The 26,818-nt window shown below is 43.9% G+C and overlaps 2 protein-coding genes across 3 annotated transcripts; both read right to left on the reverse strand.

The window, feature by feature from the left end:
* Window positions 1-427: 427 nt before the first annotated feature.
* On the reverse strand, window positions 428-12,854 carry ZNF546 (zinc finger protein 546). Of its 2 annotated transcripts, XM_082676572.1 has the most exons (6): window positions 12,770-12,854; window positions 11,964-12,195; window positions 8,388-8,474; window positions 6,903-7,029; window positions 5,742-5,837; window positions 428-4,862 (listed from the first exon to the last, which is right to left on the reverse strand). In XM_082676572.1, exons 3-6 carry the CDS (start codon window positions 8,394-8,396, stop codon window positions 2,746-2,748), a joined length of 2,349 nt encoding a protein of 782 aa, XP_082532698.1. In that variant the 5' UTR covers window positions 8,397-8,474; window positions 11,964-12,195; window positions 12,770-12,854; the 3' UTR covers window positions 428-2,745. The 2 variants fall into 2 exon arrangements, with proteins under 2 accessions (XP_082532698.1, XP_082532697.1); XM_082676571.1 differs by lacking the exons at window positions 8,388-8,474; window positions 11,964-12,195; window positions 12,770-12,854 and having other exon boundaries at window positions 6,903-7,361.
* Window positions 12,855-17,926: 5,072 nt separating this feature from the next.
* PSMC4 (proteasome 26S subunit, ATPase 4) lies at window positions 17,927-26,548 on the reverse strand. The gene is made up of 11 exons (XM_082677496.1): window positions 26,376-26,548; window positions 25,385-25,483; window positions 25,074-25,260; window positions 23,512-23,658; window positions 23,321-23,430; window positions 23,124-23,217; window positions 19,433-19,600; window positions 18,899-18,975; window positions 18,591-18,759; window positions 18,328-18,383; window positions 17,927-18,155 (listed from the first exon to the last, which is right to left on the reverse strand). Exons 1-11 carry the CDS (start codon window positions 26,409-26,411, stop codon window positions 18,042-18,044), a joined length of 1,257 nt encoding a protein of 418 aa, XP_082533622.1. The 5' UTR covers window positions 26,412-26,548; the 3' UTR covers window positions 17,927-18,041.
* Window positions 26,549-26,818: the final 270 nt, after the last annotated feature.

Consider the following 26,818-nt stretch of genomic DNA (forward strand, 5'->3'; position numbering starts at 1 on the left):
TCAGCAATCACTACCAAACAAAGTAGATATCTTCTGGTCCCCTACAAATATTGAAGGAAATTATTTAGAGGCAACAAAGAGAATTTATCTCCAAATAGAGTGAACATTACGGTAAATGATTAAATGTTGGGAAATTTCCATTAAATTCAGAGAAATTGATGACGGTTATCACCATAATATTCAATTTTGTTCTGAAGAGTCTATCTCAAAAGAAAAGTAAATAAAGTAATAGACATAAATATTAGAAAATAAATAAAACTTATTATTACACAATGTATAACCTAGAAATCTGTCTCATAAAAATAGAATGAGTGTTCAGTAGATACATAACTAATGCTATATTTAAGGTAGGAGAAAATAATTGCAAATGAATTATCCAGAATGCCATTCCAGTCAATTAGAAAACAAACAAACAACAGAACAATAATAATGGAGAAAGTCAAGAATTGGAAATTCAAAGTAAAGGAATAATGATTGGCCAAGAAACACGTTTGAAAAAATGTGCAACTAAAATTGAAATTTGTGAAAATATTTATTAAAACTTATACCTAACATAAGGCTGTAGGAATACTCAATTTGATAGGAGTCTAAGAGAACAATTTGGCAATATCTAATAGAATTGGAAGTGTATGTGACCTATGATCAATGTAGCAATATCTAACATAACTGAAAGAATATATAACGTATGAGCAGTTCTACTTCCACATGTGTAAAGAAATTCCAGCTCACAGAAACGAACAGTCACAGACAAGGATATTCACTGAAGTATATCTGAAATAGTAAAAAATTGTTAAACACTAAAAAAGAAGAGAAGGTTTAAATATGTCATGGTATGTTCATATAAAAAACTAAACCAAATGGGTTTTTAATTTTGTAGAAAGTATCAGCCCTACATTCAGAGGGCAAGCAACTGACTGCAGAGGAAGAGATGTGAGCAGCAGAGAAATACATCACACATTTCCTTTCTCAACATAGCTAAGCATCTGCCATGGTTATCTGGAGTGTCCATCTTTAGGGTCACTGTTTTTCAGTTATGGCAGCCTTGTCAGTGTGGGTTCACATCCCAAAGAAATTAGGTATTGTGAATGGGACTTCCTTAGTAAAGTTTAAGATACAGTAAGATAAACTAAGTTAAGCAAATTTTCTTTATTGTAGGCCTCTTAAGTCCTTTGCTAGCGTGATAATTAACATTTTTTTCTTGGAAGGGATTTAGTATTTAGAAGTTCATAAGTATCTCTGACCACAGAACATTTTTCAAGTACCATTAAATACTACTGTTCCCAGAAACATTCTTTTAGATATGTTGGGTTAAGGCACTGCTTATCTATCTGTAATATTACAGATATGGTACTGCTGTTACTCTCCTTCGGTGTGAAGTTATATAGTGATTAAGTAGGAGGCAGCCTTTATTCTTAGGAGTTACATGATATATATAGAGAGAGGTGAAATGTTATAATGTCTATATTTATACTTAAATAACACAGCAAAAAATGTCAAAAATTATACAGAAGCAAACCAAATATGACAACGTTTTAACAATCACTGAATCTAGAGAGGGCATACAAGTGTTCCCTGTACTATTATTTTTTTCCAAATGGACAGTGGCCTTTTCATTGTTAGTTTCTCATTTATCATGAATTTGGGGCAGAAAAAGAAGACTGTAACACGTCTGCTTTGTGGATTATAAAAGAAAAAGCTTTACAGATCTCCCTGATTCTTCAAAAGCTTTCTCTCATAATCTCCATATCCATCAACTCTAGAGATTCCTTTCTCACGTTAGTTTTCAGAAATGACTTCTGAATTTTAGAAGTGAAAGTTTATTTTACTAAACTTTATCCATAATTAATTATTAATTTAAGTAAACAAAATGAAAGGTAGTGGACAGTTTTTACAAATTCTTTATATTCACAGGGTCTTCCTCTCACATGAACTTACTAATATCACTAATAATAAAATAATATTTATTGAACAGTGCTCTTCTAAAGGTTTTGTTTTTTATTAACATTTCATCCTTACAAAAGTACTATTAGGTAGGTACTATAATCACCACTTTAAAACTGAGGCACAAAAGAAATTAAGTAAAATAGAATAAAATAAAGCACAGAGGGGAGTAGTGTCTTGCCAATACCACACAGGCAGGGGTGGAATTATGAGAACTATAGTAAAGATTTGCTATGGCTGAAGTCTTTTCCCACATCTGTTACATTAACAGAATTATTTTCTGTTACAATGCTACATAAAGTGTGGTCCATGTACTGATGCTGGTCCACAGGTTGTTTGCTTCTGGTCTGCAATGATTTAAGGTACAGACACCGAGAGCAAACATTTAGAGACATTTACAGAAAAATGACAGAGCTAATTTATGTCTGTTAAGTCTAATAATAAAAAATTGGGGGTTTTCATTTTGTATGTTTGTTTTTCTTTCAGTTTCATGTATCTGGTAATCCAGTTTCATTGTATCTTGTAAAAGTATTGGTCAACAACAATTTTGAGGGGGGAAGGGGTACCCTTTATCTTGGTTTGAGATGTACTGCAGCAGTATCATTCTCTAAAGTTAACCAAGGCTGGGTGATGCTGTAATTTTTCAACTCTTTAAATCAATATATATAGTATAAAACTACTGCTGTTAAGTTTTGAGCACGAAGCAAAAGGGATTCCTATATGTTCCCTAACAAGTAAAAACTTTCTTAAATCAATTATGAATTCTGTTGTTATAAAAGGCATTTTCTAAAGGCCACTGTATCTTTACATTATGAATGGGGGTTCCTCACTAATATGATTTCTCTGATGTAAAGTGAGTTGATCACTACGAATAAAGGCTTTCCCACATTCTTTACATTTATAGGGTTTCTCACCAGTATGAATTCTGTGATGTCGTGTAAGTTCTGACTTAACACTAAAGGCCTTCCCACATTCCTTACATTTATAGGGTTTCTCGCCAGTATGAATTGTGTGATGTCGAGTAAGTTCTGCTTGAAGACGAAAGGCATCCCCACATTCTTTACACCCATAAGGCTTCTCACCTGTATGAAGTCTAAAATGTTGAGTAAGATGATATCGGCGACTAAAGGTCTTTCCACATTCCTTACATTCATACGGAATCTCACCAGTGTGAATTCTTTGATGTAAGGTAAGTTGATAACTACAAATAAAAGCATCCCCACATTCATTACATATGTAGGGTTTCTCACCAGTGTGGATTCTGTGATGTTGAGTAAGATGATAGTGCCGACTAAAGGTCTTTCCACATTCTTTACATTTGTAGGGTTTCTCACCAGTATGAATTCTGTGATGTTGAGTAAGATGATTGCTACGAATAAAGGCTTTCCCACATTCCTTACATTTATAGGGTTTTTCACCAGTATGAATTCTGTGATGCTGAGTAAGTTCTGTCTGAAAGCGAAAGGCCTTTCCACATTCTTTACATACATAGGGTTTTTCACCAGTATGAATTTTATAATGTTGAGTAAGATTGTAGCGACGACTAAAAATCTTCCCACATTCCTTGCACTCATAGGTGTTCTCATTGGTGTGAATTCGCTGGTGTGAAATAAGTTGATTGCTACGAATAAAGGCCTTCCCACATTCCTTACATTCATAGGGCTTTTCACAAGTATGAATTCTGTGATGTTTGGTAAGTTCTGCTTGAAGACGAAAGGCCTTCCCACATTCTTTACATCCATAGGGTTTCTCACCAGTATGAATTCTGTAATGTTGAGTAAGATGATAGCGACTACTGAAGGTTTTCCCACATTCCTTACATTCATAGGGAATCTCACCAGTATGAACCCTCAGATGTAAAGTAAGTTGATAGCCGCAAATAAAGGCCTTCCCACATTCTTTACATTCATAGGGTTTCTCTCCAGTATGAATTCTACAATGCCTAGTAAGTTCTGTTTGGAGACGAAAGGCTTTTCTACATTCTTTACATTCATAGGGTTTCTCACCAGTATGAATTCTATGATGTCGAGTAAGTTCTGCATGAAAACTAAAGGACTTACCACATTCTTTACATACATAGGGTTTGTCACCAGTGTGAATTTTCTGATGTTGAACTAGGTATGAGCCATGACTGAAGGCCTTCCCACAGTCATTACATTTATAGGGTTTTACACCAGTATGAATTTTCTGATGTTGACTAATATGTCGTTGTACCCTAAAGGTCTTTCCACAAATCTTACATTCATAAGGCCTCTCACCAGTATGAATTCTTTGATGTTCAGTGAGCTGATAGTGAAGTCTAAAGGCCTTCCCACATTCTTTACATTCATAAGGTCTCTCCCCAGCATGAATTGTCTGATGTACTCTAAGGTCTCGAACACGACTAAAGGCCTTCCCACATTCATTACACTCATAGGGTTTCACACCAGAATGTATTCTCTGATGTTCAGTAAGATGATAATGAAGCCTAAAGGTCTTTCCACAATTGTTACATTCATAGGGTCTCTCCCCACCATGAATTGTCTGATGTACTCTAAGGTCCCCTACACGACAAAAGGCTTTCCCACATTCCTTACATTTATAGGGTCTCTCACCAGTATGAATTCTCAGATGTTGAATAAGGTATGACTGTTGTCTAAAAGCCTTCTTACATTCCTTACATTCGTATGATTTCTCTCTAGCATGAATTTTCTGATGCAGAAGAAGAGGTATATGTTTTTGGATTATCACTTGACTACCACATCTCATTTGATGTCCTTCTTGTCTCTCAAATTCATGTTTATACTGCAAATCATTTCTGAAAATGGTATCCTCACAGATGTAAGTTTTACTTTTGTCCACTCTCTGCAACTGAAACAGATATATTTCACAAATATCCTTTTCCGGAAATAACTTCTTGGTGACATACTTAGACTCCAAATCTGGAAAAAAAACAAAAAAAAAAAACAAGAAAAAACCAAGAAGGAAACAAATGCTGTGATGTGATTTTTCTATGTTGGGATAGAATAAGGGATTGCATCTCATAGGCGAAATAAAAGACAAACTAAAAACAATACACATTAGATGAAAAGGTTTAGAGCAGGGGTCTGCAAACTTTTTCTGTAAAGAGCCAGAGAGTAAAAATTTTAGGCTTTGTAGGGTATGTGGTCTTTGTTGCAATTATTCAGCTCTGCTCTTATAGCTCAAAGGCAGCCATAGATAGTATGTAATTGAATAAGTGTAGGTGTACTATATTACCACTTTATTTATGGATACTGAAATTTGAATTTCAAAAATTTTTATGTTTCACAAAATATCCTTCTTCTGATTTTTTTCAACCACTAAAAATGTAAAAACCAGTTTTAGCCTGTGAGCCACACAAAAGCAGATGGTGAACTGTTTGGCCCCTGGGCCTAAGTTTGCTGGATCCTGATTTAGAGAACTCTAAATTGTAATGCAATTTGAAAGAAGGCAAAAGACTTAATGATGTGACTCTAAAAGAGGGTAAAATAAGTGATTAGAGGAACAAGTTAAGTCAGTGGTCCTCCTACTTAGGATGGATGTAGGGGAGTTCCTTACATATACTGCTCTTCAGGCACCGACCCAGACAAGCGGAATCAAAATCTATAGAAACAAGTCCTATATATGGGAGCTCATGTTGAGAGGATTTGAATGTTTTCCCAGATTTCAGGCCTTTTCCCCACAGGCCTTGGGCCTTCGAAAGGAGCTTTCCAAACAACATCTTAGGGCCATGCCTCTCCCCGACCCAAAGGGCTATAACTTGTGACGGCATCCCCCTCGCTTGATTTGTCATCACTGACCTGTGTACCAGCTTCTTGTTCCTTCTCTCATTACCGTCCAGGGCTCTTTCTCTTGCTCCAACAAAGTAATCACGTCTGGCTTAGGAGAGGAACATCCTGCTCACGGAAAAGAAATGCCACATGATTTAGAACAAACAAACAATAAACCTTAAGTTCTAAATGACTTAATTTAGACTTGGTTACATTTATATTAAATTGTAGGTCAAAATAGTATTTGATAAAATGAAATAAGGCCATTGAAGAATACTGACATTTACATGGACTCATGGTCACAGGACTAAAGAGGCCAGATAGGGGAGGGAAAAGGTTTGCTCTGCTTTTAAAGGCAGTATAGAGAGGGGTTGAGGACACAGACTCTGGAGCCCTGTGGTCTGAGTTCAGATCCTCTGTCACCCACCAGCTGTTAATCCTTCTGTGTATTATGCTTTTATCAATGTCAATGGGCCTAATATTACCTACTTCATAGGGCTCTTGTAAGAATTAAATGAATTAATATATATGTAAGGGCTTGCAAGGATGCCTAACATGTAGTATTATTTTTGTTGTTGTTCTTATTATTTTTTTACATAAAAGAAAAATACTGTTTCCTAAAACACTTCCAAGTTCTTCCTCAGAATTCTTTCAATAGAAAATGCAAAATTCACAGACTAGAATTTTCAAGCACAAAGTAGGTTGAAGAGAATATGTCTTTTCTCTGATGGGATATGTTTGCTTGAATTTTAAATGGATATTGTTAACCCAGTTCACCACTATATAAAATGTAGAGGTTGATCTGATCACAAAAACACAAAACCCTGAGACTAGCTAATCTCTTTTCAAGTGAGTTAGACATGAACACAGAGCAGCTACAGGAATTCTGAGCATACCCATTATATGACACCTGGCTTCTCTGATAATGTCTTGGGATTCAAATCTAGGACTAATTTAGAAAAACAGGCAATTATAGGAAGGGCCAGAGGGAAGAGAGAAGGTCACTGCAGGATGGAGAAGATGATGCTTAACCAAGTGCCTATTTCCAACCCAATAATGCTCAAACCATTTCTTTCAAAATAGGGGGCAGACATTCAGCTGGTGTCTTAAAACAGAGCTCTGAAATTCAACAATGGAGAAAACTGATATTCCAGAAAACAGATTGTCAGTTATTTGCACAGATATCCTTACCCAATGAGACCAAGTTGCTGTAGTTCTCCAACATCACATCCCTGTACAAGGCCCTCTGAACAGCGTCCAGGCACTCCCATTCCTCCTGGGAGAGGTCTATGGCCACGTCCCTGAATGACAAGGACATCTGAAATGACAGATCCATGTATCATAAACAACGTTTAAAATGTATTTTCAAGATGGAAAACTGCTTTGCAAGAAAGAGGCAATGATATAGCAAGCAGCAAACTGAGGTTCAAGCCCGTGATATGTAGGGAAGAATAAGAAAATCTGTGATTTCTAAAGTGGAGTGCCTATACGCTTTTAAAGAATACAGTAGGTACAAACAGAATGTCCTGTATACCATGGGATGAATGAATGAATAAAATAATCAAAGGTTCCCAATGAAATGAAATCCTATAAATAAGCACACTGCCTATCACGTGCCTGCCGTTTAAGTTCTGAATAAATGTGAGTTCCATTCTCTTTTCCCTTCAAGGAATTTTTTTTTTAAGGAATTAAAAAAAAATGAAGTAATGAATTGTTTTTTCCCAAAAGTACTCTAAAATCTCTATCTTAGAAAATAGGACGCGATTGACATTTGATTTCCTTAAAACCCAGGTTCATCATTATGCAAGAAAATGTCATAAGCATTTTTCCTTGTTATAACAAATGACAAACTCTTCAGTTAATTTATTTACCGGCTGGCTAATCGTCCATCGTGTGAATATATCAGACTAATCCTTCTGTCATATTTAGGCATTTATTTTGGACAAGATGTCTAAGGTCTTCCCCAGTCCCATTAGCCTTTCTTCATTCCCCATAAGGGATCTGGAGGGTCTTCCTACCTGCTCCCACCATCCCTCAGGAGCACTTGTCTTGATCCTGAGCTGGAGGATGCTGATGTAGGATGATCCACAATGACACTGATGTCACTAGAGACCAGCACATCCTCCTCAACCACAAAATTGACTTTTGTCCTGTTATTCATCCCTCTGGGGACCCCCTGGATAGATCCCTGATATCCCCATGTGCAGGCCTCAGTCACACTCCAATCTTGCCCTATAAGTTTCTCAGGGTATGGGATCTCATCACATGCAGAACACCCAACACTAAATTCCATCTTATCAACCTGTAAAACTCAGGTCTGTGGAGTCTAATGGACCATCATGTCTGTGTCATAGAATCATGACTCTAACAAGGGAAGTTCAGATATCTCCCTCAAGCAACTTCATCCATCACTGCTCCATCAGTGCTCCTGAGAGAGACTGGGCACTTGGAGAGGTGATGAATAGGTGAACACAGGTGAGAAAGAAGAGGGGCAAAGAGAGAAGAGGGGCAAAGGAGGAGGCCACTAGGCTGTATGACACCATCCTTCACTATGATCAGAGCAACTGGGCGCAGCTTCAGCAATCAGGTTGTCTTAGGAAGGAAGTCTCAGGATAATAAAAATGATCCCAGGAATTCAAAACCACGACATCTCAAGGAGGATAAACATGAACTTACATGGGCCATGGTTGTAGAACTGCAAGAACTTGTTCTCCTCTTTGGGCTTCCTCCGCTCGAAAAGCACAGAGTCCAGAGAAGCCAGGACTGGGGGAGGAACAGGAAGCTTTGAGACCAGGTGTGTCTCAAAGAAATCCCCAAATGACTTAAGTTAACATGATCCTGTTTTGCCTTCTTTCTACTTCTACCCCACAGTGCCCCACATACAAATCAGGAGAGATAAGAGGGAGCTTGGATGAAGCCAAGCCCTTCCTATACCACAGGGAACCAGCTGCACAAGTGTAGATACAGAGCAGAGGCCTCCTGCATGAAGCCAGACCAGGCACTCTAGCACTCTAGCAGAAGGGTCTCCCAATTTCTGATGACGTTATCTGTAGCTGTTCCATTAGTCTCACTTTGAATCTAACATCATTACAAAAAAAACTGTAAGTTATGAAGTTGTGAGATCCAACATGACAGCCACATATGGCTATTTAAATCAAATCAAAAATTTAAATTAAGTAAAATTAAATAAAATTAAAAGTTCAGTGTCTTCAGTTGCACCAGCCACATTTCATGTGCTCGATAGCTTCATGTGGCTAGTAGCTACCATTTGGAGAATGTAAATACAGAAGATATCCATCACCACAGAAAGTTCTACTGGACAGAGCTGGTATGAATCATACAGCCTAAATTCCATTTTTTACCGTAGAGTTCCTCTGAACTCAGAATAATTTGGTCAAAACCTGACAGAGGTTGCTAGAGATATAATATCTCCTTCCATGAATCCCCAAGGCATGTGACCTGAATTTCTCTAGTGGCTTTATTACCTCCTATCTCATGCTTATTCTGTCTACTCTGATTTTATATTATTTGCTGTATAACAAGAAACTTAAGGGATAGTAACTATGTTTCAGTGCTTGTATTCCTCTAACTACTATGATGAGATTCAGCATACTGTGAGCCCTTATGTCTGTTATTTGACCAAAATTCCATTTTTGGCAGTTTTTCTTAGCACACTAAGATACATGCACAAGATGTTTATCACATAACAACTTAGAGTAACCAACTGTTAGAAAAATAAATAGCTACAGGAGGCAACAGGTTGCATAACTTTGGGTCAGTTATGATGGCAAACTAGGCCTTATTAATGTTGGAGAAAGACATTCATGACGAATTACTGACTGATACAGGCAAATTAAAGAATTATAGGGAATTCCCTGGCGGTCCAGTGGTTGGGACTCTGAGCTTTCACTGCCGAGGGCCCAGGTTCAATCCCTGGTCAGGGAACTAAGATTCCGCAAGCAGCACAACGCGGCCAAAAAACAAAACAAAACAAAAAAGTATGTAAAATGAAGGGAGGGATTATAATGTCATTCATAAATACAGGCTCTGTTGTCAGACTTCCAGAATGTGAGTCCTAGTCTGACAACTACCAACTTTTCAGTTAGTTTATTGATAAACCAGGGATAAGAATAGCACCTACCTCCTAAAGTTATCATGAAGGTTGGGATATTACATAGATACCACTTAATGACATATAATTACTAAATAAAAGTTAGATAGTATTGTTATTAGATAAAATTATTTTCTACTTTCTTTTTTTATAGTAATAGTTGAGTCTCATGCCCACTCTTTTCCTGCCGCTACAAAAGAAGAGACACCATTCTTCAACATAAAGCTAAAGTAAAGAACCTAATAAGGTATTAAATGGAGAACGTTAATAAGAGGTTCAATCTTACTCTCCTGTCCTATGTAAAGATTTACATGAATATTTATAATTATTACCATCTTATTCTGTTTTCTACTATTATAAATCTGTCTTCTAAAATGTTACTTGCATTAAAAGATACTTGGACTAGAGAGGGTATTGCTATGTCCTGTGAAAGCAACTTTAAAAATCTAAAAAAAGTGTAATCTGAAGCTTATCTTATTTGATAAATTGTGCCATAATGATTACTCTGAATTGATTTATATAACCCTAAAAGGCATAAATCTGGAGATGTAAATACTTGGAAGGTTTGTCAAACTAGAGGGCTTCATTGGCACTTTCCTCTTCTTTCTATATTCATGGAGGTATAAGAAACCTATGGTAGAATTACTTTTTCTAAATAGGAGTTGGGGAGTCTGTGTCCTTTGAATGTTCAATTAGAATAATTTCTGTTCTGTGCACACACACACACACACACACACACACACACACACACACAGCTGGAGAGAAAAAAATTTTGCTAAAATAAACCTCCCCAAAAAGAATTTGAAAAAGAATAGATACATGTATATATATAACTGAATCACTTTGCTGTAAACCTGAAACTAACACATTGTTAATCAACTATACTCCAGTGTAAAATAAAAAGTTTAAAAAAAGAAATTATGAGTTTGGGTTCAAAACTTCAATTCTACTAGCTGGGATCTAAATATTTTGGAACTCACTACAATTGGCTAAGGGAGAACTAAGAATGTCATTACCTAAGAAAAGACTTCTAGTAGAATTCTAATAAATCTGGCTCAACAAATCACTCCTCATGGAATTTTTGTTGTTTATTACTACAAGTTTTGTTGTCACTTTGATCTGAATGAGATGTTCCAAAATAAAATTCAAACAGCATAGTATAAAAAAAAAAAAAACTTCCCAAAGTATTAATAGTGGTGCTGGGGCTATTTAACTTTCTTTTTTATAAGTCCCCCATGTAATATAATTGAATAACTGATTCTTTTTGCAAAAAATGAGCATTAATTCCATAATCTTAAGTATACAATAAATCTATATCCAATTTTAAAATATTTGAAAATTCTTGGAAGCAAATCTGTTTGACATGTGTGGGAATAGTAAGGGAATCAGTGTGACCATTATAATAAAGCCTACCAATTCCTGAACATTCTTCTTCAATACAATGAGAACTTTTTACTGACAAAATTCTCCTCTGAATGGACATGTCAGGTGAGGGGCATCTGCAGACTAAATAATAAAATTTGGGCAAAGCAGACAGAACAGTGTTTGGTTCTTTTTCTCTTTCTCCACTGAATAATCAACTGAAATATCGCTTTGGATATAACCTTGTAAAATGTCTCTGAATTCCAATAATAGTAAATGACATTCATATAAAATTTAAAATCTGAGTATTATTGTTCATCACAATGAATATTACTTTACTCATATGTACATTTTTTTCTTTTGACAAACTCTTTATAAACATAAATCTCAACCTATTGATTCCTTGGAAGAAATCCTTGACCATGATGATACAGACTTCCACGCTCAGACTTCCATTCACATTCCTGCTCCTAAACACCTTAAAAAACAGACGCCTCTTATCTTGCCTTAATTTTAAACTTAGGTTCTGCAGAAGATCAATGGTGTGATTCCACTTAAATATTAATCTCAATAAAACAAAGTTTTAACTTTAGACTCCAGGATATATATTTCTTACTATTATAAAAAGTGAGTGAGAGAGGGCCACCTGCACGGCCCCTCATTCATTGGGAAGGAAGGCCTAGAATAGGCCACTGGACATTTCATGAAAAGAAAAGCAAATGCTTCCATGTACTAAAAACAAAGATTCATTTATGAACAAAGAGGAAGTAGAAACTCACCTGATCTGTACTTTTAGATGTGCAACAACAATTTTCCCCTCCTGCTCAGGATACTTCTTGGGGGAGAAAGGCAGGACTGGGGAAGAAGGAAATCATGAGACCTTCTTCAGGCCTTTCTTAGAGCACAGAGAGACGGAGAAGTTCCCTCCAGGGCCACATCAGCTCCGACCTCACACACATGACCAGATGAGACAGGGAGGCTGGAACCTGTCTCTGAAATCACAGCCGATTCCTAGAATCAGAGATATGGGAAAGCTGTGGTTCTGAAAAATGTAGCAGCACCCACAGCGCCTCCAAGTAGGAACCCCTCCCACCATTTCGAGCCAGGAGTTTGTCTTGGAGACACTTTTAGCTCTAAAAGCCCCATACCAAGCCCAGGACTGTGTCTTCTTGCTTTCTGAGAATCTTCATTCTAGGGTTCAATATTTGACTTCCTCTTGGGAAAGTCTGTACAGACACCCGGGCTGTGAGGGAAGGAAGGGGAAAGCAGCAGGGGCGTGGGTCAGCCACACACACCGCTGAGCCAAGCACCAGTATCAGAATGACAACCGCGCCCACCGACAGGAGGCCCAACTTGGTTCTGGAAAGCGCGCGGGAGCGCGCGCGCACAGACACACACACACACACACACACACACACACACACACACACACACACAGCTGTCACAATTAGTCACACAATCCCCCCTCTCTTCTCCTCATTCCAATACAGGCCTGAGGCTGCGGGCACGATGCGCCCTGGGCTCCTCACTCTGGGCTACAGCTCCATCCCTTTCCCTACCCCAGACGAGTCCTGCTCCGCCTCACCTAGCACCAACTTCTCCCCAGGTTTCGACTAACGCACCCGCGGCAGCTGAAACACCCAGTACGCACGGCTAGAGGCCCTCCAGGTGGAAGTTTACACCACCCCCCTGGGGCTTCTGGGAAATGTAGTCCACAGCCGGAAGCCGGTGGGCTGGGCTCTGAGTGCGCAGGCGCAGGCACGCTCGGGACAGAGCGACTCTAGTCCCGGAGCCGGGCAGCCGCGCCCTCGCGAGGTAAGCTGAGAGAACTCACAGCGGGGACCTGTCCAGGCTGTGCGAGCCTCGACGGACCTCCAGAGTCTTGACCGCCCAGTGCGTCCGTGGGTGCCGTCCTGAAGCCGAGCACGTGCGAGGCGGATTCTGTCAGATTCTTCCCTCCGGGTAGTCCCCTCGCGTGTTTCACAGGCGTGTGGCCCTTTGTACCCGGCCTCATGAGCGTGTGTCTGTGTGTGCGCACCTGTCTGCACGCGCGCGACGCCGTGAGGGTTGCGGGGCTTCCCCGCCTCTGGCCGAGGGTGAGTTGTGTTTCTGCGTGTGTGTAATTCTTTGGGTGCGAGACGGTGTGTGCCTGCAGCGGCACCTGACAGGAGGGAGGCCACAGAAAGCAGCCTGGAGTGTGATTCGTGACCGAGCAGTGAGGCGAGAGGCGCGGTGGGAGACTGGCTGTGCCGGACTGTGACTGGGGTGGTGTGTGTGTGATGGGGTGGGTGTGCGGGGCGCTGTGTGACCGGGGCGGTTGGCGAGTGCAGCATAGCTGTGTGAACCTGAGTATCTGCGTGTAGAACGTCACGGGTGCCAGTGGCCTCGCGACTTGGTGTGTGTGATCGCGTGCAGCCACAGGCCTATTATAAAAAGGATATGGTGCATCTTCTTGCAGCATCAGCTGTGTATTTCAAGATTTGGACCGAAGATCTGTAATTTATCTGTCAAACAATTTTGTATAGAATCAAATGAATTTTTTCCTAGAGAAAAATGTAAATCATAGTAATTTTTTTTTTAAATATGAAGGAATTCTTTCCACTCTTCTGTGCTGTGAGGGGTCTCGTGGCAGATACATTTGAGAATCTTGGGCTGAGGGGATAGCTTTCTGCTTGGAAAGGCAGCGTGCCATAGTATAGCGAGCCCACAATTAGACGCTGACACATTTTGCTCTTCCTCTTCCCTTCCCTTTCTGAGCAATTCAGTCCTAAAGCCAAAAGATGGGCTCAGAGCAGGGTCTTTGAGCCTGAGCAGGATGAGGAGGGTGTTCGTGCAGCTGGTGGCTTGGTGTAGGGTGACAGGGAGCATTCCAAGTGGTGGAATGGCCCAGCATGGGAGTGTCAACCTGAGCAGGATAAGGAGGGCGTCCACACAGGAGGAATGGCCTGTACGGGATTTCAGAGCCTGAACAGGGTGAAAAGGGCGTGTGGGTATGGGGACTGCCCAGCATTGGGTGTTGGAGCCCGAATTGGGGTGTTGGAGACATTCATGTCGGTTGCATATAGGAGGTAGCGAGTCTCAGAACCCAAGTAGGGTGAGGAGAGCATCTGTATGGGGAAGGGCGCAACAGGGTGATAGGAGTTTGTTACATGCAGTGGCAGGCGGGGGTGGAGGTGGGGTTCTGATCAAGTAAGTAAATATATTATTGGGTTGGCCAAAAATTTCATTCGGGGTTCTCTGGAAGCTATTATGAACGAACTCTTTGGCCAACCCAATAAGTGCATTGAGAGCAGCCAAGCTTCTCCCTGTCAGCGGGGAACCTCAGTTATGGAAAAGGAGAGAACTAGAATGAACCTTGTGATGGCACGTTGAAACTAGATGCAGTGGTATGAACTCACAATTATATATATGGATCGATATAAAAATAAGCAGGTGCTGGGCCACTGAGGCCACCAGGCTCACTTTTGGGGAGAACCCTGCTCTCCCTTGCAGGACTCTGGGTTCAGCGTCTGCCTGGCCTGACGTGTCCCTGCTTTAGCAGGAGGAATCACCATGCTGAGCGTTCCACTGGAGCCTCCTATCCTATGACATAAGACAGTAAATATACCTTAAGATCCTGAAGAAAAAGCAAAATGTCCAGGTAGTATTTTGGGATAATTTGTGAGGACAAGTAAAAAAAAATTATGTAGTCATTAGGATGTTGAGCACTGTCTTCTTGTGGCTCCTTCTTCTTATGCTCCTTTATCCTCCTCCTCTCCCTTTGAGACTGACATGGAAGACCACGTTTGAGTCATCTAGGTTGGCTTTGGTGTGACCTGTGCCATCATGACATGGCTTCTGGTCTGTGCAGACAGTGGTGACGTTTGTCACGTTGCTGCATTCGTACAGAGTCATTTTTGATCAACAGAGTCCTTTTTAACTACTTAGCAGTACATGCACTGTAGTCTCATCTGAGATATGCTTACTGATGCTGGTCGTACTCAAAGGAAATGTTACTAAAGAATACATGAAACCTGGGGAAATGATTGACATTTGTCCAAACTGGCTGTATCAACCCAGGGTGCCCTCTCCATTGCAGTAATTACAGATGTGTTCACAAAATGGATCATCACTGCCTATGGGCAGCTGTGTAGGAATTTCTTTTTCAGTGGAAACCTACAGCCTGGTCCTTGGATGATGGTTACACAAGTGTTTTATTTATAATAAGTTGTTACATTATACACTTATATTTTGGGCTCCTTTATGTGTATTATTTTTACAGTTAAAAACAAATAAACAAAAAGGTTTACATATATTTAAGGTTTTTTTTTTTCCCTCTTGTCTTTGCAGAGCAGAACAGAGAAAAGCGATATGCGTTTCGCTTGGCAGGAAAACACTTGCTTTCAAGACTACACTTCCAAAATGCACGAGTGTCTGGGCTGTTCAGCAAGCCGGCCTTAGTTTTTCCCTCTTAACGCGGTAGCACGTACTTGAGAACAAAAAAAAGCAGCCCCTGACATCCAGGAACTGGCCTGACACTTACAGGTATGCCTCAGTGGTATTGAAAGCTGGCCTGGTGCTCACAGCTGGGCCTGTTATCCTGTTGCACATGAACAGTCTCACAGAACATCAATATCAAGGTCACTCTGAGACCATAATAATGGTAGGCCATTTCATAATTTTGCCTAAGCACAGACAGCAAGATTGCTGGGCAACCCACAAAATATACCAAATATCCCTTCTCCCAGCTAATGTGAGTGGCTACCACCTCTTACCAGTTATAGCTTTAGCCTCACACTGGTCTGCTGTCATTTCTTAGGTACATGGCTTTGTTCTTTTCCCAGTCTCTTTGCCCTTTATCACTGATGTTTAGGATGTTTGTCACTTCAGCAATTTCCTTCCTTTACCGTCCCTCCAAGAGGACTTGTAAAATCCTTTTTTTCACGTGGTTTTGTCACTGTCGTTTTTTAAGTACCTATTTTAAAAGGTCAAATATATATAAAGTATATTAGAAACAAAAAGCGTTCCCATGTCACCCTCACCCTGTCTACTTCCAAGAGGCAAGGACTTCCCATCCTCATTTGTTTCTTTTGAAATTTACTTCCATATATCTAAGTGACATGCTTTTGTAAACTCATCAGTTTTAGATATTAGCTGCTGCTGAATGTGAATGATGAGGACTTTAGGTGTCTTAACAACCCACTTTCCTGTTTCTCTCATGCTGCTTGGTTTCCTCAGAAGGAATACTTCAATTGCCTGCCCAGGGATCTCACTTAATCTCAATCTCATCTTCTGCACGGCCCAGCTCTCATCCTTGCTCCAGGCACACCAGCCCAGAGACTGCTGGTCCAGCCTTTCCAGAGTAAATCTGAGGTCTTCAGCCAGGCTGGGGAAGGGTCACAGGGCCTGGAGTAACAACAGCTCATTTGTTTCCTGCATAATCAGTGTATCAGTTCTGGTTTTTATACAGCCTTTCAGGTAGTCTTCCTGTTTCCAGGCCTCACCTTCAGAACCTGGCACCTCTGGTTTCTGAAAGGGGAAAATGACTGTTTCTGGGCTTCCCTTGAGTTCAGGTTCAAGTTTCCTCAGGTCTGCTACATCAATCAGCAGGTAACTGTCCCTTTCCAAAATTGCGTTGCTGCCATCTCCTCTCTCTTCCTGTGTCTGTGTGAATTTATACCTTACTTTTGTTTTCGTGAGGTGCCAGGAGAGAGGAAGAATTAATTTCTCCGCTCAACATGCCATGCTTATCTAGCAGAATCACCCCCGGCTCTTCAAGGACCTGTGATTCCTCAACTATTTTTCCTTATATCTTCTTCCCATCTCACTCCCAAATATATAGTGACATTCATACTTTTGTTCAAGGAACATGAACTGAATGTCTACCATGTGTGGGTGCTGGGACTTGAATTGTGATCAAGCTACAATCCCTGACTACTCTACAAGAGGTTCCTGTCTGGAGGAGGCAAGCACTTGGAGATGTAAGGAGTGCAAAGCACAGCATGTGCACGACGCCAGGGCAGTGTAGGGGAAGGGTTACTTCCCTTCGTGGGGCATCAGAAGACTCCCCAGAGGGAGAGGTGTTTAAACAGATTTCAAGAGAAAGTGGGAATTGGTCCTACCAAACACATCTGTGCCCCAACAAGATGGCATGAAGAGCCAGAGACATTCACAGAACCCAGGCATCCAACCTCCCCCCTACCCCCTCATCCCTGCTCTGGGGGACCCTAATGGGTGGTCTCTCTGTCCTTGATTCTCCCTCTGAGTGTGAAGAAGGCAGGAATTGCCCAAGACTCGAATGGTAAATGTGAATGGGGAGATGGATAGAGACTTTATTTTCTGGTCAGGGGCTGCAGTCTGCTCATTTTCCATCCTTTTCCCCAAATTTCTGGTCATTTAGTTTGAATTCTTTTTTTTTTGCGGTACGCAGGCCTCTCACTGTTGTGGCCTCTCCCGTTGTGGAGCACAGGCTCCAGACGCGCAGGCTCAGCGACCATGGCTCATGGGCCCAGCCGCTCTGCGGCATGTGGGATCTTCCTGGACCGGGGCACGAACCCCGTGTCCCCTGCATCGGCAGGCGGACTCTCAACCACTGCGCCACCAGGGAAGCCCTAGTTTGAATTCTTTACTTCTCTCTCAAGCTGTAACCCAGACCATGTACCTGCTCATCTGTCAGGAGAGCAGGAGGGGCACAGAGGATCCTATTCAAGGCCCAGGTTCTCCAAAGGAGTTAAACTTGTAAGAAGAAATTAAACAGATTTGATCTTGTTAGTTTATTGAATAAATCAATTCTGGGTAAAGAAAAAACAGAACTAGCTTTGGGGACAGAGGCTGGGGAAGTGAGCGAACCCCCAGCCCCTGTGGTGCGGGCAGAGGGGTCACTTGTAAAACTCATGCTCCTGTTCGTCCTTCTTGATGACTGTCTTGTATGCTTTCTCGAAGTCCTTGGCCAGAACAATGTAGCGGTTCTCTCGGACAGCCAACATCCCGCTCTGTTGAGGGATGACAGTTAAAATCTACTCCCTGCACTCCCCGCCCCTAATGATGGTGCAGGAAAAGACAGACGCAGCCTAAGACCCAGGGAGGCAATGATGGACAGGACTGCAGCAGAGTGGAGGGTCTTCACACACCCGCTGCCCAATCTAGAGAGAAACCAGCACTCACCTCCTGACAGATGGAGTTGATATCAGCTCCTGAAATCTTATCTGGTCGGGCCACATCTATGGCAGGTGAGTTAAGGAAACCACTCCATGCATGACTGGGTGAATGCTTGGAGCCAGAAGTCGTTCTTGGGCTGTCTTTGTCACCATCCCCCTCCCCAGACCCTGGTCTCCCACCTGCACAGTCTGGGTGGTGGTGATGGCAGAGGTGGAGATCTAATCCCCATTCTCAATGGTGACCCTCCCCTCGCTTCTAGAGCAGGATACAATCTTCCAAGTCAACCTCCTCAGAGAGGTTCATCTTGCTGGTGATAGTGGAGAAAATCAATCTCTTCTGGCGGCGGTCAGGGAGTGGAAATTCAATTTTACGGTCAAGGCGTCCCGGCCGCAGCAGAGCAGGATCCAGGGTGTCTGCTCTGTTTGTGGCCATGATCACCTGGCATCGGGGACAGGCCAGCTCAGACCTCTGTCCCCACTATATCCATCCTGTCGCAATACCTATCTCCTCACATGCCAGCCTCCATCCTTCCTGATTCCCACACCACACCTCCCCTCGCCCATCCTGAACCCCAAACCTTGACGTTGACGTTCTGGTCGAATCCATCCATTTGATTCAGTAGCTCCAGCAGGATTCTCTGAACCTCCCTGTCAGCTGGATAGTATATAACACGGTCAGTCCAGGGCATCCCGTATGACAAGCCTGCCCAAGACCCCAGGCCCTGGGACTTCCCTGGTGGCACACTGGTTAATAATCCGCCTGCCAGTGCAGAGGACACGGGTTCAAGCCCCGGTCCAGGGAGATCTCACATGCCGCGGAGCAACTAAGCCCGTGCGCCACAACTGAGCCTGCGCTCTAGGGCCCGCGAGTCACAACTACTGAGCCCACACGCTGCAACTACTGAAGCCTGTGCGCCTAGAACCAGTGCTCTGCAATGCAGCAAGAGAAGCCTCTGCAATGAGAAGCCTGGGCACCACAACGAAGAGTAGCCCCTGCTCGCTGCAGCTAGAGAAAGCCCACACGCAGCAACGAAGACCCAACACAGCCAAAAAAATAAAATAAATAAATTCATTAAAAAAAAGACCCCAGGCTCTGTTTGGGCATCACTCACCCCCTGTCTGGGCATCGAATCTCTTGGTTGCGATGGCATCAATCTCATCTATGAAGATGATGGCAGGTGCGTTCTCCTTGGCCAGGCGGAACACATCCCGGACCATGCGAGGGCCCTCACCCAGGTACTTCTGTACAAACTCTGAGCCCACAACTCGGATGAATGCAGCTGATGGCAGGATGACAGGGGTTAGACGAGAATGGAACACCTGTAGGGCCCCATAATACTTTAACTGAAACTGAGAATTCCTTGAGGACATCCTTTTCTTTGGATACCCACTCCAAGTAGCCAGGTCATTCTCTCATGACCTGGGCTGGGTTCCAGATCCAGCTAGGCGGACCAGCTTGTAACCCACAGAGACCCAGCAGCACAAATCATGAATCCTGCCTATGGATGTGTCATTTTTTGGCCCAACATTTAGAAATCAGGGTATTAAAAAAAATGTGTCTGTGCTTCGACATACCGACAAAGAAAAGCTAGAGACATTCATGGAATCCAACATACCAAAAAATGTGAATTTCCGGAGTGCTTGAAAGATCAGTAAGAAAACAGGTTTTCCATACACAGGCATCATGCTGCCTTACCAAGAGCTCAAAGGACCCCTTTTGAATATCATGCAAGAGTCAAGAACCAGGAACACATATTCTGACACAATCAACAAGTGGCAATGGGGTTAAAGACAGGTTCTGGGCTTGCCTCTCCTTTCCATCTTTTCTTAGAGTTTAACTTGTTTGTTAGTGACTGGATGTGGCTTTGTGTTGCACGGAGCAACCTCCAGGACACTCCTTCCAGCTACCACAGAGAAAGGAGACACAAAGTCCATTATGTAGATCTGGTCATAAACTAGGAGTTGTGCAAGTTGCAGCCCTGTCCCTCTCTAATGTGGTGGCCACTGGCGGCAAGGGGCTACTGAGCAACCGCAATGTGGCTGGTCCCAAATGAGATGTGCTGTAAATGTGAAATACACACCAGACTTCAAAAGACAGTACAAAAAAGGTAAAATATCTCAATAAATGTCCATCAACAAATGAATAGATAAAGGGTGCTATATACATACAACAGAATATTATTTGGCTTTCAAAAGGAAATAAGTTCTGGCACATGTTTCAACATGGGTAAGCCCCAAAGACATTATGCTAAGGGAAGTAAGCCAGCCACAAAAAGACAAATACTCTATGATTCATCCATGTATATGAGGTGCCCAGAACAGGCAAATTCATAGAGACTGAAAGTAGAACAGAGGTTATCAGGGGCTGCGGGGAGGGAGAAATAGGGAGTGATTGTCTAATGGGTATGGAGTTACAGTTTGGATGATGAACAAGTCCCAGAAGTGGACAGTGGTGATGGCTGTACAACACTGTGAATCCACTTGATGCCACTTATAAACTGTATATTTATAAAGTGGTTAAAATGGTAAATTTTACGCTATATATTTTACTACAATAAAAAATTATAGAAAAAACTCAAGTTTTGTATCTGCTGCGTGTTAAAATAATAATATTTTTGAGTATACTGGTTAAATAAAAAAACATATTTTAGACGAAGTTCACCTAGTTCTTTTGTTTAAAAAATGAGTACTTAAAAATTTAAATTATATATGTAGCTTCATTATACAGTTGACCCTTGAACAACACAGGGTTTAGGGGTGCTGACCCTCTGTGCATAAAATCTGTGTATAACTTTATAGCTGGCCCTCCAGATCTGCAGTTCTGCCTCTGCGGATTCATCCAACCATACATCATGTGAAAAAAATCTGGGTGTTAAGTGGACCCTCGAAGTTCAAGCCTCTGTTGTTTGAGGGGCAACTGTATTTCTATTGAACCCTGCCTGTCTAAAACCACCCTGATCTCAGGACAACAGTCGAAATCTCTTAGGTTAGCACTAAGACTATTCATATTCACGCCCATTCTGATCCCTGGACCTGCACAGCTCCTCCTTCAGCCAGCCATTCAACAGTTATTTTCTGAGCACCTACCACAATTCAGCTACTGGGCGGGCACTGGAAACACAAAAAAGGACAAACGCACAAGTTCCCTGCCCTCGTCGAGTTTAGTCATGGCCTACTCACCACTACTCACAACTCCCTAAATGAGTTCTTTCCCACCCCCTGGCCTTCGCAAATGCTATTCCTTCTCCCAACTGTGTGCCTGACAGACTCCTCACACCTCTCTCTGGGAACCCCTACCTAAGAGCCTACGCAGAATGGATTGACAACCCTCCTTTAGGGCTATCCCACTACCTTCCTTGCTTCTTTGGAGCACGTGCTACTCTTCAGGCCGTTCCCACCCAAGCTCACCTCCAAGCATAACCCCCGTGCTCACCTGGCTTCAACTACTGGGGCCTCCTCACTGTTCCTAGAACACTAAGCACACACCTGTCTCAAGGCCTTTGCACCCGAGTCCCTCAGCCTGACACACTCCCTCCCCCAGGGGTCCACATGACTCACTCCCTCAAGGCTTCTTCTAGGTCTTCATGTAAATGTCACCTCAGAAAAGTCTTCCCTGACCACCTCCAGTCCCGGCACATAAAGCCGCCGCCCCTGTTATTCCCTATCCCCTGCCCCTTAGTTGTTTTCTTCAGGCATTAGCACCACATGACATATAATCTCTTCATTCATCTGTTAGTGCTTCCTCAACTAAGACATCACCTTTACGGGGGGGACTTTGTTCTGTTCACGGCCATGCCTTCCGCACCTAGAACACAGCTTGGTACATATTAGGTGCTCAATAAATGTTAACTGACTGAGTTCTAAGTGTTTATTTTCCTTTTTTTCAGCCACACTGGGAGATTCTCCAATGCAGGGGACAGGTCTGACTCATCCCTATATCCCAGCACCTGGGAGAGCAGAAGTTCAATGAATGATCATGACAATGGCTAACATTTACTGTCCACTTACTACGTGCCAGGTATGGTTTTAGAAGCTTTATATTGATTTAATCCTCTGAATAATCCAGAAAATTAAGAAATGGAGGCACAGAGAGGCTAACTTGCCAAGTAGTTACATAAACTAACTTACGTAAGTAGTACTAACTTATATAAGTAGGTGTAGGGGGGCCAGATTTCAGACACAGGCAGTCTGGCCCAGAAAACACACTGCTTACCCACTGCCCTCTACTGCTCCTTGGCTTAGATATATTAAGATTTTAAGATGAGCTGAGTCCTGTCCTTAGGCTTTACAAACAGTAATACAGTGACTTTCAGACATCTTTGTTTAGAACCTACAAGAAGAAATACATCTGTAAACAACTACAGCACACCAGTGTACAATGTTTGTGTGTGTTCACAAACAATACAAGTTCTTACTATGTGGGGTGGACTCCAACGTTTTCTGTTCTGTTTCATTTTTTAAAATTTTTTTAGCTGGTTGCAACCCATGAATTTGAATTCATAATTACTAATGGGTCATTAGTAATGACCCATTAGTAGGAAAAACGTGGTATTATTTCATTAATTCCCCACAATCATGCTGTGAAATGAGTGTTCTATTAGATGAGGAAGTTGAGGCACGAGAGTAAAGTCACTTCCCCAGGACGGCACAGCCACTCAGTAAGACGCACACTGGGTCTTTGACCCTAGAGCCCATGTTCTTAATCGCTGTGCCACACTACTTCCTGGGGAGGATGAGAGAACTGAGGGCAAGGTCGGAAGAGCCCAGAAAGTCAGAGCTCGGGGGAGGGGCCAAGCGGCTCACCTGTCGTGTGATGAGCCACAGCCTTTGCCAACATGGTCTTCCCGCAGCCGGGCGGGCCATACATGAGGACGCCTCGGGGAGGGTCGATGCCGATCTGAAGCACAGAGGTGGAGAAGAGCATGAGCCGGGGAGTCCATCACCAACTGGAGACATGGTGGGGACGGCCTCTCCCTTCCTTGCCAGCTCCAGCTCCTCACCTGCTTGTAGAGCTCAAAGTGCGTAAGGGGGAGCTCCACGGCCTCCCGCACCTCCTGCTTCTGGATGTCCATGCCCCCGATGTCCGCGTACATCACGTCTGGCTTCTGATCTGGTGGAAGAGCAGAGCTGGGGCTCCCAGCCTGGCCCGCAGGGTCCCCTCAGGCCTCCCTGGCCCTGGGCTCCCCCTCACCTGAGGTGAGCATCATGATGCTGCTGTCGGCCTCAGGAGGCAGCACGTCCACCAGGGCGTTGCTGTGCTTGTGGAGGGCCACCGAGGCGTTGGGCTTGAGCAGCTCCCGGTCGATGGTGCTCAGGATGCGCACATAGTAGTTGGAGCCTTTGGGAAGAGGACAAGAAGGGAGCGGGGAAAATGAGAAGTGCCAGAACCTCAAAACTGCCGACCTCACAGCTGTACCTCCAGGCCGACAGTATCTCTCACTCAGACCCCAAATGGCCCTCCTGGCTTCTAGTCTTGCCTCCTCCAGTCCACCCTGGCATCCATCCACACTAACAACTTCCCTGTCTATCCCTGACTCTTGAGCTCCAGCTCCAGGTGACCAGCAGCCTCCTGGAATGCCTGCCCGTGGACATCCCCACGGCATGTCTCACTCACCATGTCTCAGTGTGTTCTCAGTATCTTCCCCCCATTTATGCTGCTCCTCCTGGGTCTCTGTCTCAGGGAGGCCCATGGTGCCGAGTCACTAGTGAGAGCTCTAAGCCTCATTCTGGACTTTTCTCTGCTTCTCTCCACAGCCTGTCAGTCACCATGGCGGTCCACCAGCCTCCTAAAATGTCTCTCTGACTAATCCCTTCCCTCCTGCCCAGGGACCCTGCCCTGATTCAGCACCATCCTCTCCCATCTAGGTCTCTGCAGCAGAATCCTTCTTGCTTGCCCAGCCTCCAGTCTCACATCCCCAGTCCACCTTCTACATTTATGGTAGTGACACACACATCTCTTTCTGGCCTCAGTCTCTCTCCTGACCTTCAGACCTGGCTGTCCAGTGACCTCCCAGACACTTCCCTGTGATGTCCCAGACTGCCCTCACTGTCTCCCTGCAAACCTGCTTTTCTGCCCATGTCTCCATCTCAGGGATAGCCACTGTCCCCCTAAGTCCTAAAGATCAAAGACACAGGCCTCATTGTGGATATCTCCCTCCCTTCACTACCTCACTACCAGCCCATCAGTCCAATTCCAGGCCCAGTCACACACCTTTCCCCGCAAACTTGATAAGAATATGGCTTGGTCCAGAGGAGCAGAGGCCAGAAGCACGAAAAGACAGATAAGATGCAGAGACAACACCCATCACGAAGGCAGAGCCTAGACCCACGGTAATAACAGCAGCTCCCGTATACTGGGTCCTTACCAGAGCCCAATCTCTTAACACTTCACCTGTGCTTTCAAATTGTAGGTCCCAACCCAGTAATAGTTGTGAAATCATTTGAGAGTCATGACCAGAACGTTGTTTAAAACAAAACAGACTAGAACAAAATGGGAAACTAGTTAGAGTATGTCACACATAGTGTGGCTAACTATCGTTTGGTCAAACTTTTACTACATGAGTTATATACACACACATAAAGAAAGAGAGAGAGAACGTAAAATATATTTCCACTTTTGCATCAGACTCAAAAATACGCTGAAAAACACCATTACACTGTCTTGCCTCCTTTGCCATTGTAAGTTCCTGGCACGTGGCAGGAAACAGTTAACAGCTGTTGAATGAACAGATGAGTAAACAACCCCCCACGCACCTGTGGTGGAGCCCACGATGGCTGTATTCTGATCCACAGCCTCCAGAAACTGCCCAATAACCAGTGGGATGCTCTGGATTCGCTTCACCTCCTCCTGGGCGTGGAGGAATTCCTTCTTCAGGTTCTTTTGCTCATCCTTGATGTACTCCTCCTGCACCTCCAGGAACTCCAGCTCTTGCTGCAGCTTCTGTGAGCAGAGAGGGAAGAGGTAGGGGATGGCTCCAGGCCTTGCTGAGCCAAGGAGCAGTGGAAGGTGGGGGAAGTATGGGATGCTGGGCCCTGTGCAGGGTCCGGATTGGGTTTGAATGTACCTTGTAGCGGCTGTACAGGTCCTCAAGGTCCTCAGGCTCAGGCCCCAGGAAGGACAGGCCAGTCTGGGGCCGTGACACAGACAGGGCTGGGATCTCATCCTAGACCATGGAGGGAAACTCAGGTTGGAAGAAGAAGGTCCCCTTATGAAAGTATCTAGAGCCCCCCTCCCAATTCACCATGAAGTCGCTTGGCCCCTAACAGGCTCCTGACATCATTCAGCTCCCTAAATAGATCCTGGAAACCTCTCAGTCCCCTAAACAGGTTTCTGAAGTCACCCAACTCCTCACAGGCCCCTCGGTCAAACAGCCTTCCAAACAGATCTTCTGGTATCATATGGCACGTGTCACATGTCTGCAATGTCACCCAACTCCCATCTAGGGCCTAAATGTCTGATCAACTCCTTACTAGACCCCAATGCCCTCCAGGCCCCCTCAACAGGTTCCTAATATCACATGGCTCTCTCAATTGACAAAGTCACCATGCCTTCATACAGTCCGGGCGTTACTCAATTACCTCCCGAAGACGCCTCATGTCACAGAACTCCAGCTCACACTAGACCCTTATGTCATCCAGCTCCCAGGTAGTCCCCAAACATCACTCGGCCAGACCACATACATTACTCGGCCCTCCAACACCAGCTAAGACCCGAATGTCAGTCAGCTCCCCAGCCCAGCCGCAGATATCATTCGGCCCCACGGCCGAATCCCATACATCACTCACTACCGACCCATCCCTAGTGCCGCCGGGTCACCGATGTCACAGCATTCCCAGCTAAACCTCGAAATCATTCAGTCCCAAAGAACCTCTGATGTCACTCGTTTCCCCAGCCCAGCTTTCCGAGCCCTACTGCCCTCCCAGCATCACTCAGCCACAGCCCAGGCCTCGGGACGGCACGAAGCTCTCCACTGAGACCTCCGAAAACACTCAGACCCAGGCCTGGATCCCGAAGTCGCTCAACATCCCATTCAGGTCGGCTTCGCCCTCTCGGACCTGAGCTTTCTCCACCAGGATGCCTATCTCCTCCATAGCGACCAAGCCGGCCTCTGTGCAGCCCGGCCTAAGCCAGTCACCGCTTCCGCTGATGCCACCGGAAAGCCAGGGCCTGGATGGATTCTGGAAAACGTAGTTTAAGACACCAAGGAGAGACGGCCGGATGGCCCGGATAGGCCGGATAGGTAAAGGGCAGGGCGACCTAGTCCTGAGCTCCTCCCCCAAGATATGCTCATGCGCACTCCGTACCGCGCGAGCGCGCGGGCGGGCCCGGGGCGGTGCGCGTGTGCAATAGCGCGCCTTGGCGCAGTCTCGCACGGCGTTCTCGCTCTCGGGTTTTCTCGCCGGCGCGCTGCCTCGTTGCTCTTTGACCAGAAGAGTTTCCCAGAGATCTGTCAGAGTCTGACGGCAAAGTGCTCTTTTATCTTTAGCGGCGGGGCTGG

The sequence above is a fragment of the Grampus griseus genome (genome assembly GCF_964374135.1).
Source record: "Grampus griseus genome assembly, chromosome: 19".
Taxonomy (NCBI): Eukaryota; Metazoa; Chordata; class Mammalia; order Artiodactyla; family Delphinidae; genus Grampus; species Grampus griseus.

What these genes read in the sequence shown, in the direction of transcription:
- ZNF546 (XM_082676571.1), bottom strand. Translation starts at nt 7,047, where the DNA reads ATGGATCTGTCATTTCAGATGTCCTTGTCATTCAGGGACGTGGCCATA. An exon ending in CAGCAACTTGGTCTCATTGG is followed by an intron (nt 5,838 to 6,902) that starts GTAAGGATATCT and finishes TTCCGTGAGCAG; the next exon opens with GATGTTCCTCTCCTAAGCCA. An exon ending in AACAAGAAGCTGGTACACAG is followed by an intron (nt 4,863 to 5,741) that starts GTCAGTGATGAC and finishes TTTTTTTTCCAG; the next exon opens with ATTTGGAGTCTAAGTATGTC.
- PSMC4 (XM_082677496.1), bottom strand. Translation starts at nt 26,411, where the DNA reads ATGGAGGAGATAGGCATCCTGGTGGAGAAAGCTCAG. An exon ending in CATCGTGGGCTCCACCACAG is followed by an intron (nt 23,659 to 25,073) that starts GTGCGTGGGGGG and finishes CTCTTCCCAAAG; the next exon opens with GCTCCAACTACTATGTGCGC. An exon ending in ACTTTGAGCTCTACAAGCAG is followed by an intron (nt 23,218 to 23,320) that starts GTGAGGAGCTGG and finishes TCTGTGCTTCAG; the next exon opens with ATCGGCATCGACCCTCCCCG.